Below are 19381 nucleotides of genomic sequence, written 5' to 3' on the forward strand. Positions count from 1 at the left end.
TGGTTTTGGTTGCCTTTCATTTGTTGGCTAGCAAAAATTATGAAAAATATAAAGCACTTGCAATTACCAAAAAAGAAACTGAACTGCTAACTGTAAGTTTAAATTTGCATGCAGCAAAGTTCAATAACATAAATTGCAACAGACTAACAGACTCTAGACTCATATTCAATTTTAACTTTAGCCTTAGTAGCTGCAGTTCCCCTTCATTTGGACTGGGGCAACTTTCATGCAATTGATTTTCCATGAACTTCAATTTGCATGTCTCGTTTTCGGTTCGTGCTTTTAAGGCTTTTGTATTTTTTTTTTTCTCGTATTAGTTTTTGACTACTTTAGCCTTTTTCCGCAGTTTTCGCATGCAATTGTCATTGTCATTGCTCTTGTTGTTTATGCTGTTGACCTGTCTGAAGATTTATATTTGCCTGCTGCCCATTTAAAGCACATTATGTAAAATATGCATTGAAAACTGGTTCGCGATTTCAATTTCGTTCACTTTACCGTCCGAAACTAAGTGATTTTTTTTTTTTTGATTTTTTTAGTGTCGGATTCGAATCGCATTTTTTCTTGTTTTTGTTTTTTGTCGGATATGTCCTAGTCACCATTTAATTGGCTAGTGCATTCACACACTGAACGCTATTTCTTTGTATCAGAAATGCTGCTGAAACCCGTCTGCTTAAGAGTCGATGTGGGGAGGTAGGCAACCTAAAAATATATATAAAATAAATATGTAAATCAGAGAGAGAAAGAAGATTTTAATTTTAAATGAAATTTCGACTTCGTATATTTCGACGGCGAATCATTTGCTGCAATATTTTTGTTTTTATTATCGATTATAAACTTAGATTTTATATATGTTCGAAATTAGTTCTTTTGCAACTGGGTTTGCTTTAATGCTCATATAATTTCGTAGTACACCCATCGTTAACTTTAATTTTGCTCAGTGGAATTAGTAGTATTCGTAACTTCCACATTAACAACTTAACGGTAGCGCCACGACATTGCGAGGCAACAAAAACAATAACAACAATGACGACGATAACCACAACAACAATAAAAACATTGAATAAGGTTAGCATCGCATGACACGATTGCAACTATCTCGCTCTCCCTCTGTCTCTCTCTTTCTCTCGCTCTCTCTTGCAGTCGCCCTCACTCTGTGCCCCCTTTCCCTATAGCTATGTAACGAGTTGAGCATGTGAGATAAGCACCCGCATAGCTGTGCAAAACTTTATGACAACGTGGCCCGCAAACGGGCCAAGCCAAGCAGCGAGGCCATTTCATTATGTAAACACACACAGCGTGCAAGGAAAACAAGAAAACTGGCAACAAATCAATAGAAAATACAAAATATTTGGATTTTTTTTTTTTTCATTGATGTAGCGTCTGGTCTGGAATCGGCAATGGGACTGCAAAGGAGACTCCAAGTGAGACTACGACCGTAACTGGGGCGTTTGTCCGACTAACTGACTGACTGACTAAATGGCCAGCCAGCCTGGCTGCATCGTTTGGGAATCTGCTGTAAGTGGTGCAATCGCATCTTTGAGCCTCGAATCGGGTCCAGTTGCGTGTGCGGCTATTATGAATAAACATGTGGCACATGAAAATTGTTGCTGTCTCTAGTGTATTTTGTTAATATTAGCAATAAGCACATTGGTCAGCTTATGAAATGCAACAGTGGTGAAAATGAAAAGAGAGAAAAGTGTTGATTTTGTGCATTTTACAATTAGCCAAAGGAAACACGCTCTACGCAACAAACTCGTATTTCCTGGCCTAGTGTCTGCCAGTTGTCCGGCAACCAACTCGCAGCCTGTGTCCGTCTCTCTCTCTCTCTGTCTCTTCTCCTTTGCAGCTTAACTCCCTGTCTAACAGCTGCCATTTGTAACCAAAAAAAAAAAAAAACAAAATGAAAACAAAAAGAGATGCTTCGTGATTGCAGATTGGTCCCATCGTTGCCCCGAGATTTGACATTAAATTCATGCTAATAACTCAAAGCCCAAACTTTGTGGCTGGCAAATTTTTCGCTTGGTTTCTAGTCGGCTGGTTGCGCAATTTGTTCAACATTTTCGGTGATAAAATATGCAGCTCCGACGAATTGTGTAATGAGGCGCAAATAGGAAAACATCTAGATTTGTATCTTAGCCACAACAACGGGGCGTATGCGTAATAACGCCCAATGGCCAATTGAAAGGCACACAAAAGTGCAAGCTTAATTAGACAATTTCTCTATTATGGGGCTGTGGCATCAAGTGCCTTTCACAACGAGCAATAAACTGAAGAAAAAAAAACAACAGAAAAACAGAAAAACATTCAACGCTCAATTACAGCTGTGGCTAATCAAAAGGGCATTGATTTTTATGAACTGCGAACATCCAAGAGGCGAAGTCGGGGCCCGGCTAATAAATAGATGGTGGTGGGCCAGGCCTGGACTAGCTCTTTGGGATTGTTTGCCCTGGTGATGGCGATGGCGTCACTTGTACAAATCTTTGCGTTTAAGCCAAAAACGTGCTGCAGCAAAAAGCTTTAAAAAAAATCCATCTTTACCAGCATGATGCAAGAGCGCACTGGACACCAGAAAGAAAGTTGAAAGCAAGCAAGCAAAAAAAAAAAAGGGCTCGGATTCGAGTTCGAGTTCGGGGTCCGAGTTCGGCTTTGGCTGTGGGTCGGGGACTCTCCGATGACGGGTCAGGCCTGTGCGGAGTGCGGCCTCGAGAAACTTGGCCATAATGTGCATAATGCAGTTGTTTTTATCGCTTCTCGGTTTTGACAATAAATTGCCTTGGCGGTGGCTTTGCCCGCGTTACCTTTAACGAAGTGTGAAAGATGTCGGCTCTGATTCGATTCGATTGCGCCACTGCATGCACCGGCACCACAGCCACAGCACACGCTGCAAGGTTTTTCCATATTATTTCTTTTTTTTTTTTGTCTATTGCTCTCGGCACCGTGAAGATGTAGTAGTTAACAACGTGACTATGTAATCAGCATCACTACTAGTAGCGGCTATGCTAGGAAGTCGCCCAATCTCTAAGCGGCAGCTGCTGCTTTATTAGCAACCGCTGCAAAAGCAGCAAATGATTTTGTGCCAGACTCGTTTTTTTGTTACGTTTCTAATCAAATTAATTTCGCCAGCTGCACATGGACCGCACTGAGCACACGTCTTGGGTTCAAAAAAATGAGACACAAATTGGGATTGGAATTGGGCCTGGCTTTCCTAATTTGCTTGCACATTGCACATACGCAGAGTGCGCCGGTAGAATATATAGACTTTTACATTGGCAATGCACACAATCATGACGAAACTTAGGTGATTCGATGGGTGAAGGGTTGAAAGTAATAATATGTAATAATTTTTATAGCCTGATTAACTTTCCGAATATTTTTTTCACTGTAAAATAGTGTGTTCAACATTAAGTGCAGAATTAATTTAGATGTCAAATCCTGACCAAGTTATTGCTGTCGAAAATCGATTTGGTTTTGACTAAGATTTTTTGTAACTCCAATTTGATTTTTTTGAATCAAAGAGATCAAACCATAGGTTAAGAGACCTGGTTTTTGAAAATCTGAGCATTTTTGACGAACTTTTGGCTGTGGGAAATTTCGAACAATCCACTATTTGACTTTTTGGGATATCTTTTCACAAATCGCGTTTCCAACTTTAAATGCAGTACAAATCTGTATGATAAACCATGGAAATCGGTTGATGTTTGACCAAGTTATGGGTGTCGTGAGTTTGGGATATCATTTTAAAATGAACTTTGAAATTTTTACATCAAAGTTTTGAACACTATCCGCTTATTTATTATTATCTGAATCTCGATCGATATCGAAATCGATAATGCATAAATAATGGTAATCCATTCTTTAATTCAGCTACGCTACACCTATTTCGGATTTGGGTAGTCGTGTGCACATTTTGCATCGGTAGCTGCGTGAGGGGAATCAACTTTGTGGCAGCTACAGCCACCTGGAGCCGATTGGTGAAGTGCGCAGCGTTCACTACGAGGTGAGAGGAGCCCAAGGCTATCGGGCTCTTATTGCTCAACGGACGGCGCACAGTCGGGCGCATCGGGCTATACAGTTGCCGCTGGCTGATCCAGTAGCTTTTGTGATTTAGTTGCCTTGGCGTGTCATGTTATCAACACATTTAATTGTTTTCGCACGCAGCGCTATATAAATCACACGCAAACAGCATTACAAAAATCACTTAGACATTTGTACGAAGGGTTGTTCAGAGAAACAAACACGTGTTCAGATAAGAGATAAGTTCGATGTATTTTTTTGTATTTATTTGAATACTGAACAATATTATTGAAATATGATGCAGAAGTGTGTACATTGTGCTCCCATTTAAATTTTACAATCGTTTGGTTTCACATTTATTTATTATTTTCAATTGAATAATTGAATTGCAAATATTTGCTTTTATGTACGTATTTTGCAAATGTGAATAAACTCTGGACCTTTTAATATGTTTACGTTAAATGCTAATCAAATATATTCATAAGAAGTGAAAACACACCTAACCGACTATTTGATACTCTTGTTATACGGAATATATTCTCCAATATTATTCCAATACATTGAAAACATTTCAGAATTTAAATCAAATATTGCCTTCACAAGTTGTCCTGATCAATGCTAAAAACTTAATTGGTTTGATATTGTACTTCAACTTTCATGACAAGGTGTTTACTATGAAATTTGCATTAAAAATAAATTAATAAAATGCTCAATAAATATACTTTCAGTTATATTATATAGATAATAAACTCGTCCATGTAATTGGCATTAAAACTATGCACTTAAAAGTAAATAAAAATGAAAATAATTGTAATTAAATGTTCAACTTGTGTCTAATGTAGAACAATTTGCCGGAACACCCCGAACATTTCAATTCAAATCTTTCCCACACGCTACGAGGCAACTCGAGTGAATATTAACCGCCTCAAGCAAATTTGTGTCAATTTGAAATACTTGTATTTAATTAAAGAATTTGTGTAATACAAGCTAAAGTTGTTGCCTTAAATATATACTCTCAATTATCATTAATGTTGTTGCCGTTTTGGCAGTGTGAAGCGCGCACAATTAAAAACTATACTAAAAATAATAATCGAGAACCACACACGCATCCAGACACCAAAAATCAAAACCCGTTGACAATGCGACGGAAATCGACGCCGGTTAATGACTCCAGCATTCAAAACAAACGAAAATAAACGTATATATGTATATGTATATATATATGTTTGTATATATACATATTAGTTGCTGCTCTTGTTGCTGGTGTTCTGGTTTCGCTGCGCTTGCGGCTGCTAATGATGTCGTTGTCGTTGCCGCCGATGTGTTGCATGTGGCAGCGGTCAGGGTCGTCAGTGTTTGCGCTGCTCTGTGATCAATGTCCCGCACCGTCATTTAAATGATGGACCCCCAGAAGCCACAGTTACTTATTACTAATTGATCGGGCTAATTGCGTTTGCCTGCCGGCTATGAAAAGCCGTTCAAGAAAGTACCAATCATGGTTTCAGTTAACATAACGTGGCCGCTATTTCTTTGACAGCTTAACCGCTAACATATGAGTGTTTACCCTTTTGCCATGCAGTGTGCAATTAAGGCTCAATTTAACGCCGCTGCCCCTGTACGCAAGTTTTAAGCTGTTGTTGCCGGAGTCTTTTGATTTTTTGATGTAAGCGCCCCTTGCAGTAAATTTTTCAATTGGTCAAGAGGTCAAATTAATGCCAGTTTTTTGTGTATTTTGTTTTATTCGATTTCTTATTATGTATTTACAAATTTTGGGGCAAGTCTTAACGTTAAAAATTCGCGTATGCTTTTGCGGGGATTTTTCATCTTTCAATTTTTCGTTGCTTGTTTGTGCAACGCTCAACTTGAGTTTGCCACCACATGCGACGCGTTGTTGTTGTGATTGTTGTTTTGAGTCTGCATCTTCTCGAGCAGCTTCTTTAGCTTGTCGTGCTTCTTCAAATAGGCGCTCTTCTCATGTGCCAACTTGTAATTGGCAACCGTTGCCGCTGTTGTTGTTGTTGTTGTGGTTGTTGTTTGCGTTGTTGCTGTTGATTTAACCGTTGGGCTGCTGCTGCTGCTGCTGGGCGACGCTGTCGTTGAGGAGCCAAGAAGTGGCTCATTGGGTAACTCGGTGCGCGTCTTGTGCCTGTCCAGCGCCTCCTCTTCTTCCGCCTCCTCCAGCGGCAGCAGCTGCAACTGCAAAGAGATGATGTGATTATGACATGGACATGGACATGAATATGGGGACATGCTGTATACATGAAAGCAAATGCGATTACGAATGGTGGCGAGTGGTGGTGAATAGTAGGCGTTTGTCTGTCTGTCTGTGTGTGTGTGTGTGTGGGTTTACTCGGTACAGCGATTGTGCAAAAGGTATTTACAAAAAAGTGTCAAAAGCATTTTTACTGTTGTGGTTTAAAATTTTCTTTCTGTTTTTGTTTCGTTTTTTTTTTTTTGGCTTTAATTTGTTGTTGTATACGCAATTTACAAAACGACAACTTGTCTCCTTATAAGTATGCATATCAGTAGCGTTGATAAAACTTGCGATTATCATATTGTCTTACATAGTTCCATGGCGCATATTTATTTGCCTTCTCGTAGGCCTTATATTTTTTAGTCTTCGCATTGTATTTGCCCTGCAGCTTGTTGGGCACAATAGCCGTATACTTAATGCCCACACCAGGCACATACTGAGCAGCCAATGCAGGCACACTCACTGTGCCAGTTCCAGCTCCAGCCCCAGCCGTGTTGTATGTAGGCGAAAGTTGGCCAAAGTTGCGCTTCGGCGGCAGATTGTTGTAGTTGGGTGGCGCATAGGGGCCAGCGGGTATAATCCAAGTGCGCGGTCGAGATGGCGGTGGCAGTACATACCTGAAGGTATAAAAGAAGTACATATTAAATTGGTTAGGATTTCCCTGATTGTAATAAATTTAATTATTCATTTTGCAATTTAGTATAGTGCCCGTATCTTGATAATTATTTGCCAAACGCTTAACGCTTAACGCTTATAACTGCTGAGTTTAGTTAAGATAGAGAAGAAACCTGTTTCTAAGCGAACCCAATTGTCAATTATTCTATCTGTATAGAGGTTCATGATGTAGTATCTTTATTTTTAGTTTAGCTTACACATTTCATTACAAAGTTAGTTTCGTAGAGAAACTATCTCCCCGGTTAGCCGATTAATGAAAACTTACACAAATGGTTTCGGGTTGGGCACATCGTCGCTTTGATCCTCCCAAACTGGGGCCGGCTCGCGATATGGCTGTCGTGGTGGTGTGGGCGTGGTTCGTGGTGGCGGTGGCGCAATGGGACCCGTATTGGTGCCCCAGTCGACGCGTATTGCTTGGCTATATGGCAGCCAGCTGGTAGCGAGGCAGATGACTAGCAGCAGGCAAATTGAGTGCTGCAAGGAAAGAGAACATATAACAAAAATAAAAAATGTGCCAATAATTTTTCGTATTCTACAGCTTGCCACGATTTGGCATTGCCTTGAGAACAAGCGCCCCAAATCAATAAATTGTATTCGTATGCATGAGGCACAAATTGTACGAGTTGCTGATGCTGTTTTGAGACTCAATTAGCCGTTAAGACTTAAGCTTATGCAACTGCAAAAATAAATTGATTTTAAATTCCTAATCCAATTTGTAATTAACGCACCACTCAACCAATTAATTGTGCTTTATATAGTTGATAGATGACTTCAAATAAAACAACAAATAATTGTGTGTTCTTGAACTCGATTATAGTTTTCTAATAATTGCTCGTCTTACAACAATGTCAAGTGTACACAAATATTTTTTTATCAACACTAATTGTTGTATGCTTTGTTCGCATTGTTTGTTGTTTTTCTGTTGCTGGTGTTGTTGTTACATGTGAAAATTTCTCAACATACTAACACTATTTAAGCATAATAATGTATAGAAATTGTTGACATTGTTGAAAAGTTCAAAGTCATTGTCTTCCATGTAGCTTATGATTTAATTGATTTGATAAATATTTATACATGTATTTTTATGGATATGGATAGTGTTAGCTTTGTTAATTGAATTGGTTTGTTAAATAATTGATTTATATATTGATTAATTAGGCTGCATTCATTCCTTTAAAGGCGTAATACTTTTTATCAACTCAAACAGTGTTATTGTCATGAATTAGTTTTATAATGCTACAAATAAATATGTGTGGCAAACTAAGCATTGCTGATTTTATGAGCGCTTATTATTTATTTATTCATTGTTAACATTGTCACCGGTTTCCAAGTGTTTTTGCAGCTAATGATCAATTACGACCCATTAAAAGTGGAAGTGAGCTTTCAAAACGCAACAAAAACGCTGCGAATTAAAATACCAATTAATCGATAGGTGCTAAATGCAAATGACAACGGGGAGCAACTAAAGGGGGCAGCATACCATACTTAATATGCCTTACAATTGCAACACGGCAAAACGCAGACAGCAATAGTAACAACAGCAGCGCTCTCCTTGGCCAATTTTTGTATGTTGCCAATTTGTCAATCTGCGGCACTTTTGACAATCTGCACAAAAAGATATCGATACCAGTGATTTATCGATGCCACCTGCAACACACACTGCATATCGAAGCGGTATCGTTTGCTGTGCATGTGGGAGTGAGTTACTGCATATTCTGCTCGTCTTTATTTTTGCAGTTCTCTTTTTCTGTGCAAAGATGAGAATTGCAAATTGTTGCTTGCAAATTGAATATGTTAACTTTAACTATTTGTCATGCACACGTTAACTAGATTGTATGCAATACTTTACGTGTCAGTCACAAGAAATAAAGTTGGCAACTCTTGCGCATTTAAATAATGCGAATAAAGCATTTTTTATTGCAAATTCATGCAGAAAATCCTGTTTTTCTTAATCCCATAAATCAGTTAATTAATTCTTTCGAATACCTATTCAAATAGGTCAATTTGGTTTGCATGGAAATTTTATATACATTGTAATTATCTCAACGGCGATGTTTTCATTATTTCGAGGTAACAATAATCAAAATTCCAAATCCAGCAATGACGGCATTGTGTTGTGCATGGTAAACTGGAATTTTGTGTATTCAAGCATCGTTGTGATCGATTAACCAAATTTGCAACGCAAAAATATGCAAGTAATGTTTACTTTACAGTTATTTTTGATATCTATGAATTCGTAAAGAGCGGATGCTGACTCCATTAAAATTGTGAAATCTCTGATTATGCTTAGATTATTTTGATAACTGTCCAGCGATGTTGCAATTCCAACTAAATTGTATGATTATGATATATCAGATCTACAAAATAATTATTTTTAAGCTGCATATCGAAATTGAGCGGATTAACGCTTTATCCTATAATTCAATAAAATATCAAAATCAACAGACGAATATCCGAATAGGCCAACGAGTTTGTACGTCCAAGATAATATTTATGGCGCAGCTCCAGTTTGTCAAGACTTGTTGTCGTTTTCAGCCATGAGTAGCATGACGGCATCAAAATTATTGTGCAACAATGGACACTCCATTTTGATCACAGTTTTAGCATGTCTGTGTCTGGGCTCTTGTCACTTCCTAGACATAATTACACTGACCATGAACTTGAAATTCACTTAAATTCGAAGAAATGTACACTTAACCAAATTTGTTAATCCTATTACTGAAAACGGCTGAAATTTAAATGAGCACTTGAGAGTGGTGGCTTAACTATACAGGGAACTTAATTGGTAATTGATTGAAATTGAAATCAGTGGTATTTATAAACACTCCTTTTAAGTTTATATAAGATTATACTCCACGAGAGGCATTTAGTTATTAACAAATATTTGTTGTATATTTTTCGTTTTCTTTGTTTTTTTTTTTCGAAGTGTATAATTTAATTTACCCGGCCCGTGAACCTTATTCGCATAGTTTTCTTTGTCAACTCTTACGGCTTTTAATTAAAGTGGTGAGCACACAATGGGTTTAGAACTGACTTTGGGATTTAGCGTCTGTGAATTTACTGTGCGTTTGCTTGGCGACTCAGTCAAAGTTCCAAAATTACGTCGCAATGAACATATTTATTTTTAAGTACGCGCCAGTTGAATGACCTCCAAAATCGTGCACATTTCAATGGTGGAGTTGTATTAATTGGACGGCACTCCTTCTTTGATATCATCGCCGCCACATTTGGTGTCTCACTGGCGTAATGAGCAGGAAGGCACGCAATCTGTCGATATGGGCGACAGAGGTGGGAGCGGAATCAATTCTAACCACACGACAATAGCCCACTAATTAAAAACAATCAATAAAGTAAAAACGGCTCAGAGCACACAGCATAACAACTACACTGTGCGCATTACACGGGCATTATCATTATCTTTGATTAACGCAGTTTAGCACGAAAATAATCATTTATTATCAAATGACTTGCTCGGCATGGCGAGTTTGCTTACTACTACAGTTTCCCAGCAACAACTTCAAATTAAGTGCTTAGTCAAAGAAACAAAACAACAAAAAAAAAAAAAAGGAAAAAACCAAAATCTGAAAAAAAAAAGATTTTGCGAAATTTTGTGCAGCCAAAATGAAACGTTTAAGTACAAGTAGTATTGCATTTTTTGGGTCAAGCTTAGATTTAATTTAATAGGCAAAGTGTGCAAGGCGGGGGCGCCAGCTGTCCGGTGTGGTCCAGTGTTAGTCTGGCAATCTTTTATCTGGCATCGAGTGCTTGGTAACAACACCAACAACCGTTATGCTCATTGTCTTTTATTACACAACAGCATTATAAACAGAAAATAAAGATTAAAAAAATAATTCGGTGCCGGTATATTTTTAAACGAATGCATTTAGCGCGTTCGCTCTAAAAATCGTAATACGATAATAAGTATGCCATAATCATTTTTCAAACGCCCTAATTGAAATCATTTATTTTTCTATCATGAGGGTAATGGCTAGACAAGACACCTTATAAATATTGTGTGCAGATTTCTTTTTTTTTCCTTTTTTTATCGTGGCATGCGGGCGAGCTTAAATTGCAGTTTAAATATCGATATGGAGAACCAATATTCATTGGGGAATTTTCGGTTGCACGAGTTAACTTTGCTAATAAATATCATTTATGCATTGTTAAGTTTTTGCACGCGAACAATGCGGGTCAGCATTGCATAATGATATATGAATAAACAAATATTTCTTGGGCATTATGCCATGTGGGAGACGAAAGTAAGTCAAAGTCAAAAATATCATAGTTCAACAATGACCAACATAATTATGAAAGTTGTACGGGTTCGATTGGTGGTAAGCAAGGAAAAAAATCAATTCATTAATCAAATCACTTTCATCATGCTCTGCCACAAAACAATTAAATTGGAAATGAGGCGCCGAATTTCATTTTCCATTGTGCTCTTAAGTGTTATTTCATTCATCGGTTATTGTTCAGTGGTATTTGAAACATGATTTATAACCCACCGCATTTTCAATAATTTTTTCTACCATTGGAAAGGGTATACAACTTCAGTTATTTAAATTAGTGATCCCATAAATACAAATATTATAAAAAATATATTGTGTTTTAATGTATTCTGCTGATTTTTAAGTATTTAAGATTCAGTGTGCTGATTACATATTTCCATCTTAGATTACATTCGTTTTGTCTATTCGCTGTCTTATCTCTTTTCAATCTAACATAATTTTATATTAAGGAAATGTAATCATCATATTACCATAAATATTGCATAGTCACATCCATTATTATATCCAGTGTAAGATTGGGTTACAATGACAAAACAGGAAACGTCAGCTTACATACAAATTTTCATTTATTCATATGCTTTCTATGAAAATTTCTTAGACAACTATATCTAAGGAAGGCGTGCTGTGAATGTGTCAAAATTAATATAAAACAAGCTATAAATAATGCGTTCTACATTGTAACCTTATGGTAGTACATAGTCATTAAAATTTACATCTAAATAGCTTTTTCAACTTAAAGCTGAATGAGCTAAAGAGCAAACGGCCAAAGAAGACATCCGGCAGATCATTGAATGGTCAGATAGACGTGTTCTTCGTGCAGTGACTGGCTCGACTGACTGACTAACTGTCTGGCTGGCCTTCAGCTTGTGACTTGAGGCTGACGCTTACTTTACACATCAGTCGAGAATCGCACATTGTACATCGCCCATAAATATAGGGTTTCGAGGCAACAATAAAATGACTTCATCTGCCAAGCAAACACTCGAAGCGTGTCAGGTAATTAGTTACTTTATGCTATTACATCGTCGCTGGTAATGTGTCTCATTTGCATATAAAAAACCAATGACTGTCATGACCTAGCCTAGTCTCTCAGCTGAAAGTCTATTGCAGTTGCTTCTTCAGCTGAGAAGTTCAAGGCTTGGCGAATTGTCGCTCATTGCCTGGCATCCATCAATTAGCCAACAGCAATAGCAACGACCTTGATGGGGCCAGAACAAACAAAACAAACAACTAACTTAATACATCGCCCCCACAAGCAGCCGTACACTCGCAGCGGGAGGCGGAACGGTTGGGTAGCAGTCAAATTGTGCTGTGCAAGTTAGCGTTAAATTCTGACATGGCTTTTTAACGCCAAATACATTTTGATAGCTGTTCGCTGGTAGTTGGTTACATTTTCTCAACTGAGCTCATTTGTCACAGCTTATTGTTGGCCAATTTGAAGGCGCAACATGAAAAGGCAAAAACAAAAGCGAAGCATTCAAACTAGTTTCATGTAGCTGAGGCAGCTAAAGCATTTGTACAAACTGTTTGGCATTAGGTCGCCTATGGGCTTAGTCATTGATCGGTTTTTTTTTTCTAATTTTTGGTATTGTCTGCGGCTGGCTGCATTGCTCGCATTTGTACTACATTAAACACAATACATGGATAGTTCAATTTGGCAGCGGCTTCCTCGTCAGCATTTGCTGTTAGCCATATAATATACAAGTAAGCCCACAACAGCAACCTTGTGTGGCACGTTTTTGAATGTTGTCGGTTGTTGGTATTTTAATTTTGTATATTTTTTTTGTTGGTTGGTTTTTGGATCAGAAATGATTGAGATGATCGGTGTCGATGTCGTGTATCTCACACTTGTAGAAAATGCTTGAGCTTGATGATAGTTGATTGGCGTTGAAATTAGTCTGGTTTTAATGCATGTACAATCTATACGATTACCTCGAGCTTTCTAATTCACATTTAGAATGTCAGCTGAAGTGAGTTGATATTTTCAGACAACTCATCTTTAAAGTTTAGCATTGAGTTTAGGCTGTCTGTTAAAATGAATTTTAGAGCAATGCGGCTTTCACTTCTTATAAATTGAGCAATACTTTCCTCACAATGCGAAGCCAGAAACCAAACAATATAAATTCTTCAATAAATAGCTGCCAAAAATGTTTGTGTCTATGCACTTTGATTAATTGCCATCAAGTTCCCATGCTATTTAAAATGCGCAACAAAAGAATAATCAATACAATTTTATATAGTATATATTTAAACGCAAATTATTGATGCACAAAGATGATTTGCGATGCCAAAAGTCAAACCTAAGCAAACAACTCAAATACGTGGGAGTCAATCAGCCAAAAAATCAAACAAGCGAAATTTTATAAAATGCAAAAAAAAGATAATAAATAAATAGACATTATATTGTTTTCAATTACATACGTATATATAAATATATATGCGAATCCAATCAATGGGGTTAATGAAATTGCAAATCCATTGAATACACAGACAGCTCAATGCCTGTTGTAGGTGTATGTGTGACTGACTCTGCAAATGTATGTATGTGTTTATGATTTGCAAAAAAAATTTAATTCCCAGGCAGATGTAAACTTGACCTCTATGACGATTCCTTTTTGGTCGAGAGAAACACGCAAATGGCGTGTCAATAAATTAATTAAACAAAATAAAATCTGCACTTTTTTGTTTCTGTATATTCTTCTGAGATGCCAATTGCAAGCAGCATCATCGAGGTAATAAATTGCAACATATTTTTCGCTGTTATATGCTTTATGCAGTTGCAGGTCTGATTGGTCAGCTCGATATCAGCGCGGCTCATTGAATTTGTGGCATTTGGGGGCGTAACCGTCGTTTCGCAAAAAAAAAATATTAGAAAAAAATAGGAAAACCTTCAAAGCATAATAACTTGCATTTGAGTAGGGCACTCGTTGCGTCTTTTGGTGGTGGTGCTGCTGCTGCTGTTGCTGAGCTGTATTGCTCAGAGGCTAACGGGGCGCTAATCATAAATCTGCAACGCAACTGCAACGACAACAACAGCAAAAATAACAGCAAACTTCAACTGCTAATCAACGGTTACAGGCCCAAAAGTTAATGCCTGTCAGGCACTTAGCTGTTTGAACTTTTCGACGTCTGTCTGGAATTTGTGTTGTGAAAATGAGGAAAAAACAAAATAAATAAATAAATCGAACTGCTTTCAGGCTGGTCAACAACACAATACAATGGTTCCAGTAAGTAGCGTGGCCAAGAGGTCAATGAGCTACCGTTATTGTTAACTAAATTGGCTGCTGGGCCATACAAAATGCTGCATTTGATTTGGGAGTTTTATTGATTCCAGCTGCGCTTACATATTGTTTAAAAATACAAAACAAACAAACTCCGTTTGATAATTTACATAATTTACGTTGCAAATGTTTGCATAAAATATACATTTGGACCGAAATTGTAAACGATTCACTTAACCGTTTGTATAATTTTATATGCACACAAACTTTGAAGACAAGATCTATGTCCAAGTCTAATCATTTCTTATTAGAAATTATCACAACAACAACCAATCAAATGTAGCCATTATATTTTCAAATGGAAGAAACTACAATTAACATAACAATGAAAAAGTTGATGATAATGGGCTTTGACTCGTTTTCCCATAACTTAATCGTCTGACAAATTATGTTCAATGTGGTAAGAAATATTTAATGGCGTTTAGATAAGAGCGTGAAGCGCTTCATCAATTAAATTCCATTGAGAAATTAACTGGGCATCTGTATAACAAATTGCTTAATCTAACTATGAATATGGTTTCTGTTCAGGAAGTGATTTCGTTTTTGTTATTAAATTGCATATTTGTACGTTATGTATATAAATGCTGCGGGTTTTGCTGCCAAATTGCCAAAAAAAAAAACCAGACAACATTTAATAAAAAAAAAAACAATCATAGAAGGAAAAGATCCGCTAATTACAAAAATGATGTTGCACAAATAAGTATTTTTCTTATATACATACTCATTTGTTGTGCATTTTGACAATTAATGACGCTGATTTCACCAAGAGCACACAAAAAAAACACGTTTCCGGTGCGCATCTGCAAACGGTGCAAAACAAAAGACTTATGACCGAAACTGACTAATGCACATTGACGAAAGCTGAGCTGCTAATAAATCGCGTTGTTTAACGGTATATCACAAATGTAAACATAGCGCAAGAATATTATACACAAAAATCAACAACAACAGATTTGGGTCATTGCCTTTATGTCAATAATTTTTATTTTTACTTTTTGTGAGAGAATAACAAGTACTTGAAGAAGTTTAAGTACCCGTATGTAGCTGCTGCTAATAAGAATATACAGATGTGAAGTGCGATGGGTAACTCATTACCAAAGTAAAAACAAAAGGTTGCAACCACAATTTTTGTATTCTAAGGCATTGTTAAATCTGTTCGCCTTCTCATCCATGATTAATGGAGTCGACGTGCGTGTGTGACATTTTTTGTGTGGTTACGCTCGCTGATTAAATCAGATCGTGCGGCATATTAAATATTTTATTTTCGTATAAGAATGTGAGAAATTACGTACACACAATTAAGAAATATGCACTTTTGTATTGGTATCCAGTTTGCACTGGAGATCGCAGTCAATGAATTTTAAGCGTAAATCGCATTCCATAATAATAAAGATAAGCAGGATCTTTATGGGTTTGATTTGGGTAGTCGGGTTATGAATCACTTTTTACTAATCTCTACTTAAATTAAGTGTACATTTTTTTTTCGATTTACTTACCATTTTGTAATTTAAAACTTTTAATGTAAATTAAAACTTCAAAGCCGATTAGCTGGAAATATTTGAAATGAATTTGTTTGTTGTTATTAAATATTTAATTTTGTTAATTGTACGCATTATAAAAACGTATATCAATTGTGAGGGTCGTTGCCGTTTGGCATTTGATATAAGATTTAGTTGAACACACACATAGAAGTAGACACATGTAATTGTTTTGTTGCTGTCCTCTATAATGATTGTTATTAGTTTGTAGTCGAGTTTCACACTGCACAGCTGTTGCTGTTGCTGTCAGAGTTAAAGTTATGAAAACATTCCCATTGACAGAGACTTCGACTTCGACTCGGACTTGGAGTCGCTCGTAATCATCGGTAATTGTAGACGCACGGCATTGTTCGCATATTGAATGGCGGTGACGACGCCGATGACGATGACGCGTGCAGAGCGCTCAATGCGACAATATCAAATCAGATTTGAAGCAATATCAAATGAACTGTACGCTCATTATGCAATCAGCTTTTCAGACTGGACCCTACTGGCACAGTGAATGTCGTTGCGATGAGATTGTTCCGATTGTTTGTTTGCATTGGATTGGTGACGCTGACAACTTGCAGTCTCAATTGCAAACACTCATGCAAATAGATCTCCGTTAAAATGACAACTGATAATAAACTCACAACTCGTTTTAATAAAATGCTTTCAAACTGACCTAGTCAAACTTTTTGCTCTGCTCTGTCGCCTCGCTGTCGACGTCAACGTCGGCGTCAACGACAACGTCTGTCGCGTATGCGTAAATAACAATTTAAATGACAATTTTTTTCCGTTTGAGGTTGCTTTAAATTTAAAAGTGCGAGTAATTTTAAATTGGTTGTGGTTAACAATTTTTTGTTGGTCTTTCAGTGTCGCAAATTCAGCCAAAAGTGAACACATGCCACGCATTTTAAATTTTAAGTGGCCGGTCTCCGTGTTTGTCTCTGTCTCGTAAATATCAAAGAGTCTTTAAAAAACCAAAAAAAACAGAAGAATGATTGTGTGCTGACCATGTGTGTGTGTTGTACCGGCCATGTCATGGTTGCAGCTCAAACGTGACTATGTCGGAAACCTGCCTGTTTGACCAATATATCGCATGCGAATTTTATAGAGCGGGCGTTCGATGCGACTGAGAAACATCCCTGACTCAATTTTATTATGGCTCAATAAAGTTTATATTTTGATACGTGACTTAGGTGCAATGGTAACGAGAACTTAATTCCATTAAGTTTTGTTTTATTTACATATTTGAGAAACTAGTTTGTTTGAGATGAGTTAATGTTTTTTCTTTTTATTATTGTGTAACTTGTTTTCAGCTTAGATTAGCTGCACAGCTTGCAAAAAACTAGAACTAGTACTAATTAAAACTAGAAATGTATTAGATTTGCATTCTAGTTCTTGTACGATTGATTCCTTTTTCGTGTTACTTCTTAGCCCACTTGACAAACACTAACTTTTCATTCTCAATTCACTTATTTGAAAAAAATATATAATCTACCTCTAAATATTTTTTTTGGCTTTTTTTTTTGCATTCATAACTAAGTGCACGCAATTATCTACAAGAGTTTCCGGCATAATAACAGCATAACTACACTATAAGTAAGTGCCTACTTATGCACCCAAAAAGGCCTTTAAAAGCTCATTTCAATGTTGTTGCTATTAAAAATCTGTTTTTAACTTCACATAATATAAGGTTTATGTTGTTTTAGTTTCAATTATTGTGCCGAATTTCCCTTCATTTTTGGTTGTCGCTCTCCGAAGAAAAAAATAAGAAACACACACACACATTGACGACTTTTGATTTATGCGGCCTTAAAAATTGCAGCTAGCCAACGTTCGAGGCGATTTTTAAATTATTATTTGATAATTTTTTTCTTTATTTCCTAACAACATTTTTGCTAGTCAAATGTTTTGTGCGTGCAACAAGAGTCACAGCAACAGCGACAGCGACAACAACGCCTCCTTTTCAGGCTCTATCTGGCTTTGATTTATTTGCATAAATTTAACACGGCTCTGACAGCAGTTGAGTGCTTGTCTTTTATTTATTTATTTTTTTTTTTGCTTGGGCTGGTGCTGTTGCCTGCCTACAGGCGATGGTGCATTGGCACACGCAAGTTTGTTGCCTAAGTCTTTTGTTATATGCCTTGTGCAAGGAATTTTTATGGGCTGGTTGCTTGTTGCTTGAAAGCGTAGAACACAGTGTTTTTCTGCATGTTTGTGGGTCTGTCTGTTTGTCATAATTAACACCATTTCATGCAACTTAATTGGTTTTTATTTAAATTTTTCGATTTCTTTGCTTTTTGCAATTTACAATTTGCATCATCAGTTGACACTGCACATACGTTGTTTGTTTTGTTGTAACTGCTGCTTGCTGAGTGTTTTTGAGGTTTTTTTTTTTTTGTTTTTTTGTTACTTGTAATTGTGTTTACCGAGGGCAGCACTTAAAGCGTGACAAAACACATTGGCGACACGGGCCACACTGAAAGCAGCAAATGTGGTAGCATCAGCATAAAGTCTCAGGTCTTGGGTCTCCCGACTGCGACGCTGTTCATCAGCTGAGTTGCCGAGACGAACAAGCACGAGCCATTTGCCGACAGCCAGTTCGGCAGTGTTTTTGATTTTGTTTTTGTTTTGATTTTTCATTGTTGCCAGAGCGGGTTTTTCATACATGTGCCTGACTCCCTGTCTGACTGCCTGCCTGCCTGACTGCCTACCGCCGCCTGCTTCTGCTGTTGCAGCTAAAATGTTGCTAGGGCAGCTTCCGGCTGGATATATTGCTGGCGATTTTCGACATGTTCCTTGCCGTTGTCTCATTTACATTAAATGAAGCTTGTCGACGTGTGAGCACATCAATTGTAATTATTTTTACATATTGTATTATTTAACCAGAACATTGATTTTTTATTGCATTATAAAGAGAACTGCAATCAAAATCCAAATGCGTTATGTTAATGTTGGTTATATGCGTGCGCGGTAGGATATCAAGTTATTGCTCCGTTTGCGTATATTTTAAAATTTAAATTAAGTGTGCGACACGTGATGCTCTGATCTCTTTTGAACACCAAACGTTTTCAGGTTGGCAAAAAAAGGCCTACGTTTCAGCCTCATTTGCATTACGTGAGCGACATTGAAAAATGAAATATACGCATTAAACGAAGGTTAACGTATTTAAATTTCTACCAGTTGCCCTTTGCGGCAAGCTTGTCAACGTCTTTTCGGACCTTAAAAGTAACTAATGATATCATCAAACATTTTAAGAGTCGTAAAAATCACATAATCTGCCAGCAATCCGAAATTCAATTGGTAATTTGTATATTTTGGTAAATTATTCACCATTAAATTGTA

General features: G+C 37.2%; 1 protein-coding gene across 1 annotated transcript; it reads right to left on the bottom strand.

Moving 5' to 3' along the window:
* Nucleotides 1-5737: 5737 nt before the first annotated feature.
* LOC6558715 lies at nucleotides 5738-16033 on the bottom strand. The gene is made up of 4 exons (XM_001984362.3): nucleotides 16010-16033; nucleotides 7209-7417; nucleotides 6579-6885; nucleotides 5738-6210 (listed from the first exon to the last, which is right to left on the bottom strand). Exons 1-4 carry the CDS (start codon nucleotides 16010-16012, stop codon nucleotides 5872-5874), a joined length of 858 nt encoding a protein of 285 aa, XP_001984398.1. The 5' UTR covers nucleotides 16013-16033; the 3' UTR covers nucleotides 5738-5871.
* Nucleotides 16034-19381: the final 3348 nt, after the last annotated feature.

This window comes from Drosophila grimshawi, unplaced genomic scaffold (assembly GCF_018153295.1).
Source record: "Drosophila grimshawi isolate 15287-2541.00 unplaced genomic scaffold, ASM1815329v1 contig_44, whole genome shotgun sequence".
In the NCBI taxonomy this organism is placed as follows: Eukaryota; Metazoa; Arthropoda; class Insecta; order Diptera; family Drosophilidae; genus Drosophila; species Drosophila grimshawi.

Bases quoted from the DNA above. Each gene is read 5' to 3' on its own strand.
- LOC6558715 (XM_001984362.3), bottom strand. The intron at 6,886-7,208 runs GTAAGTTTTCAT...TTATACCTTCAG, and splicing joins CCCAACCCGAAACCATTTGT to GTATGTACTGCCACCGCCAT. The intron at 6,211-6,578 runs GTAAGACAATAT...ATCTCTTTGCAG, and splicing joins AATATGCGCCATGGAACTAT to TTGCAGCTGCTGCCGCTGGA.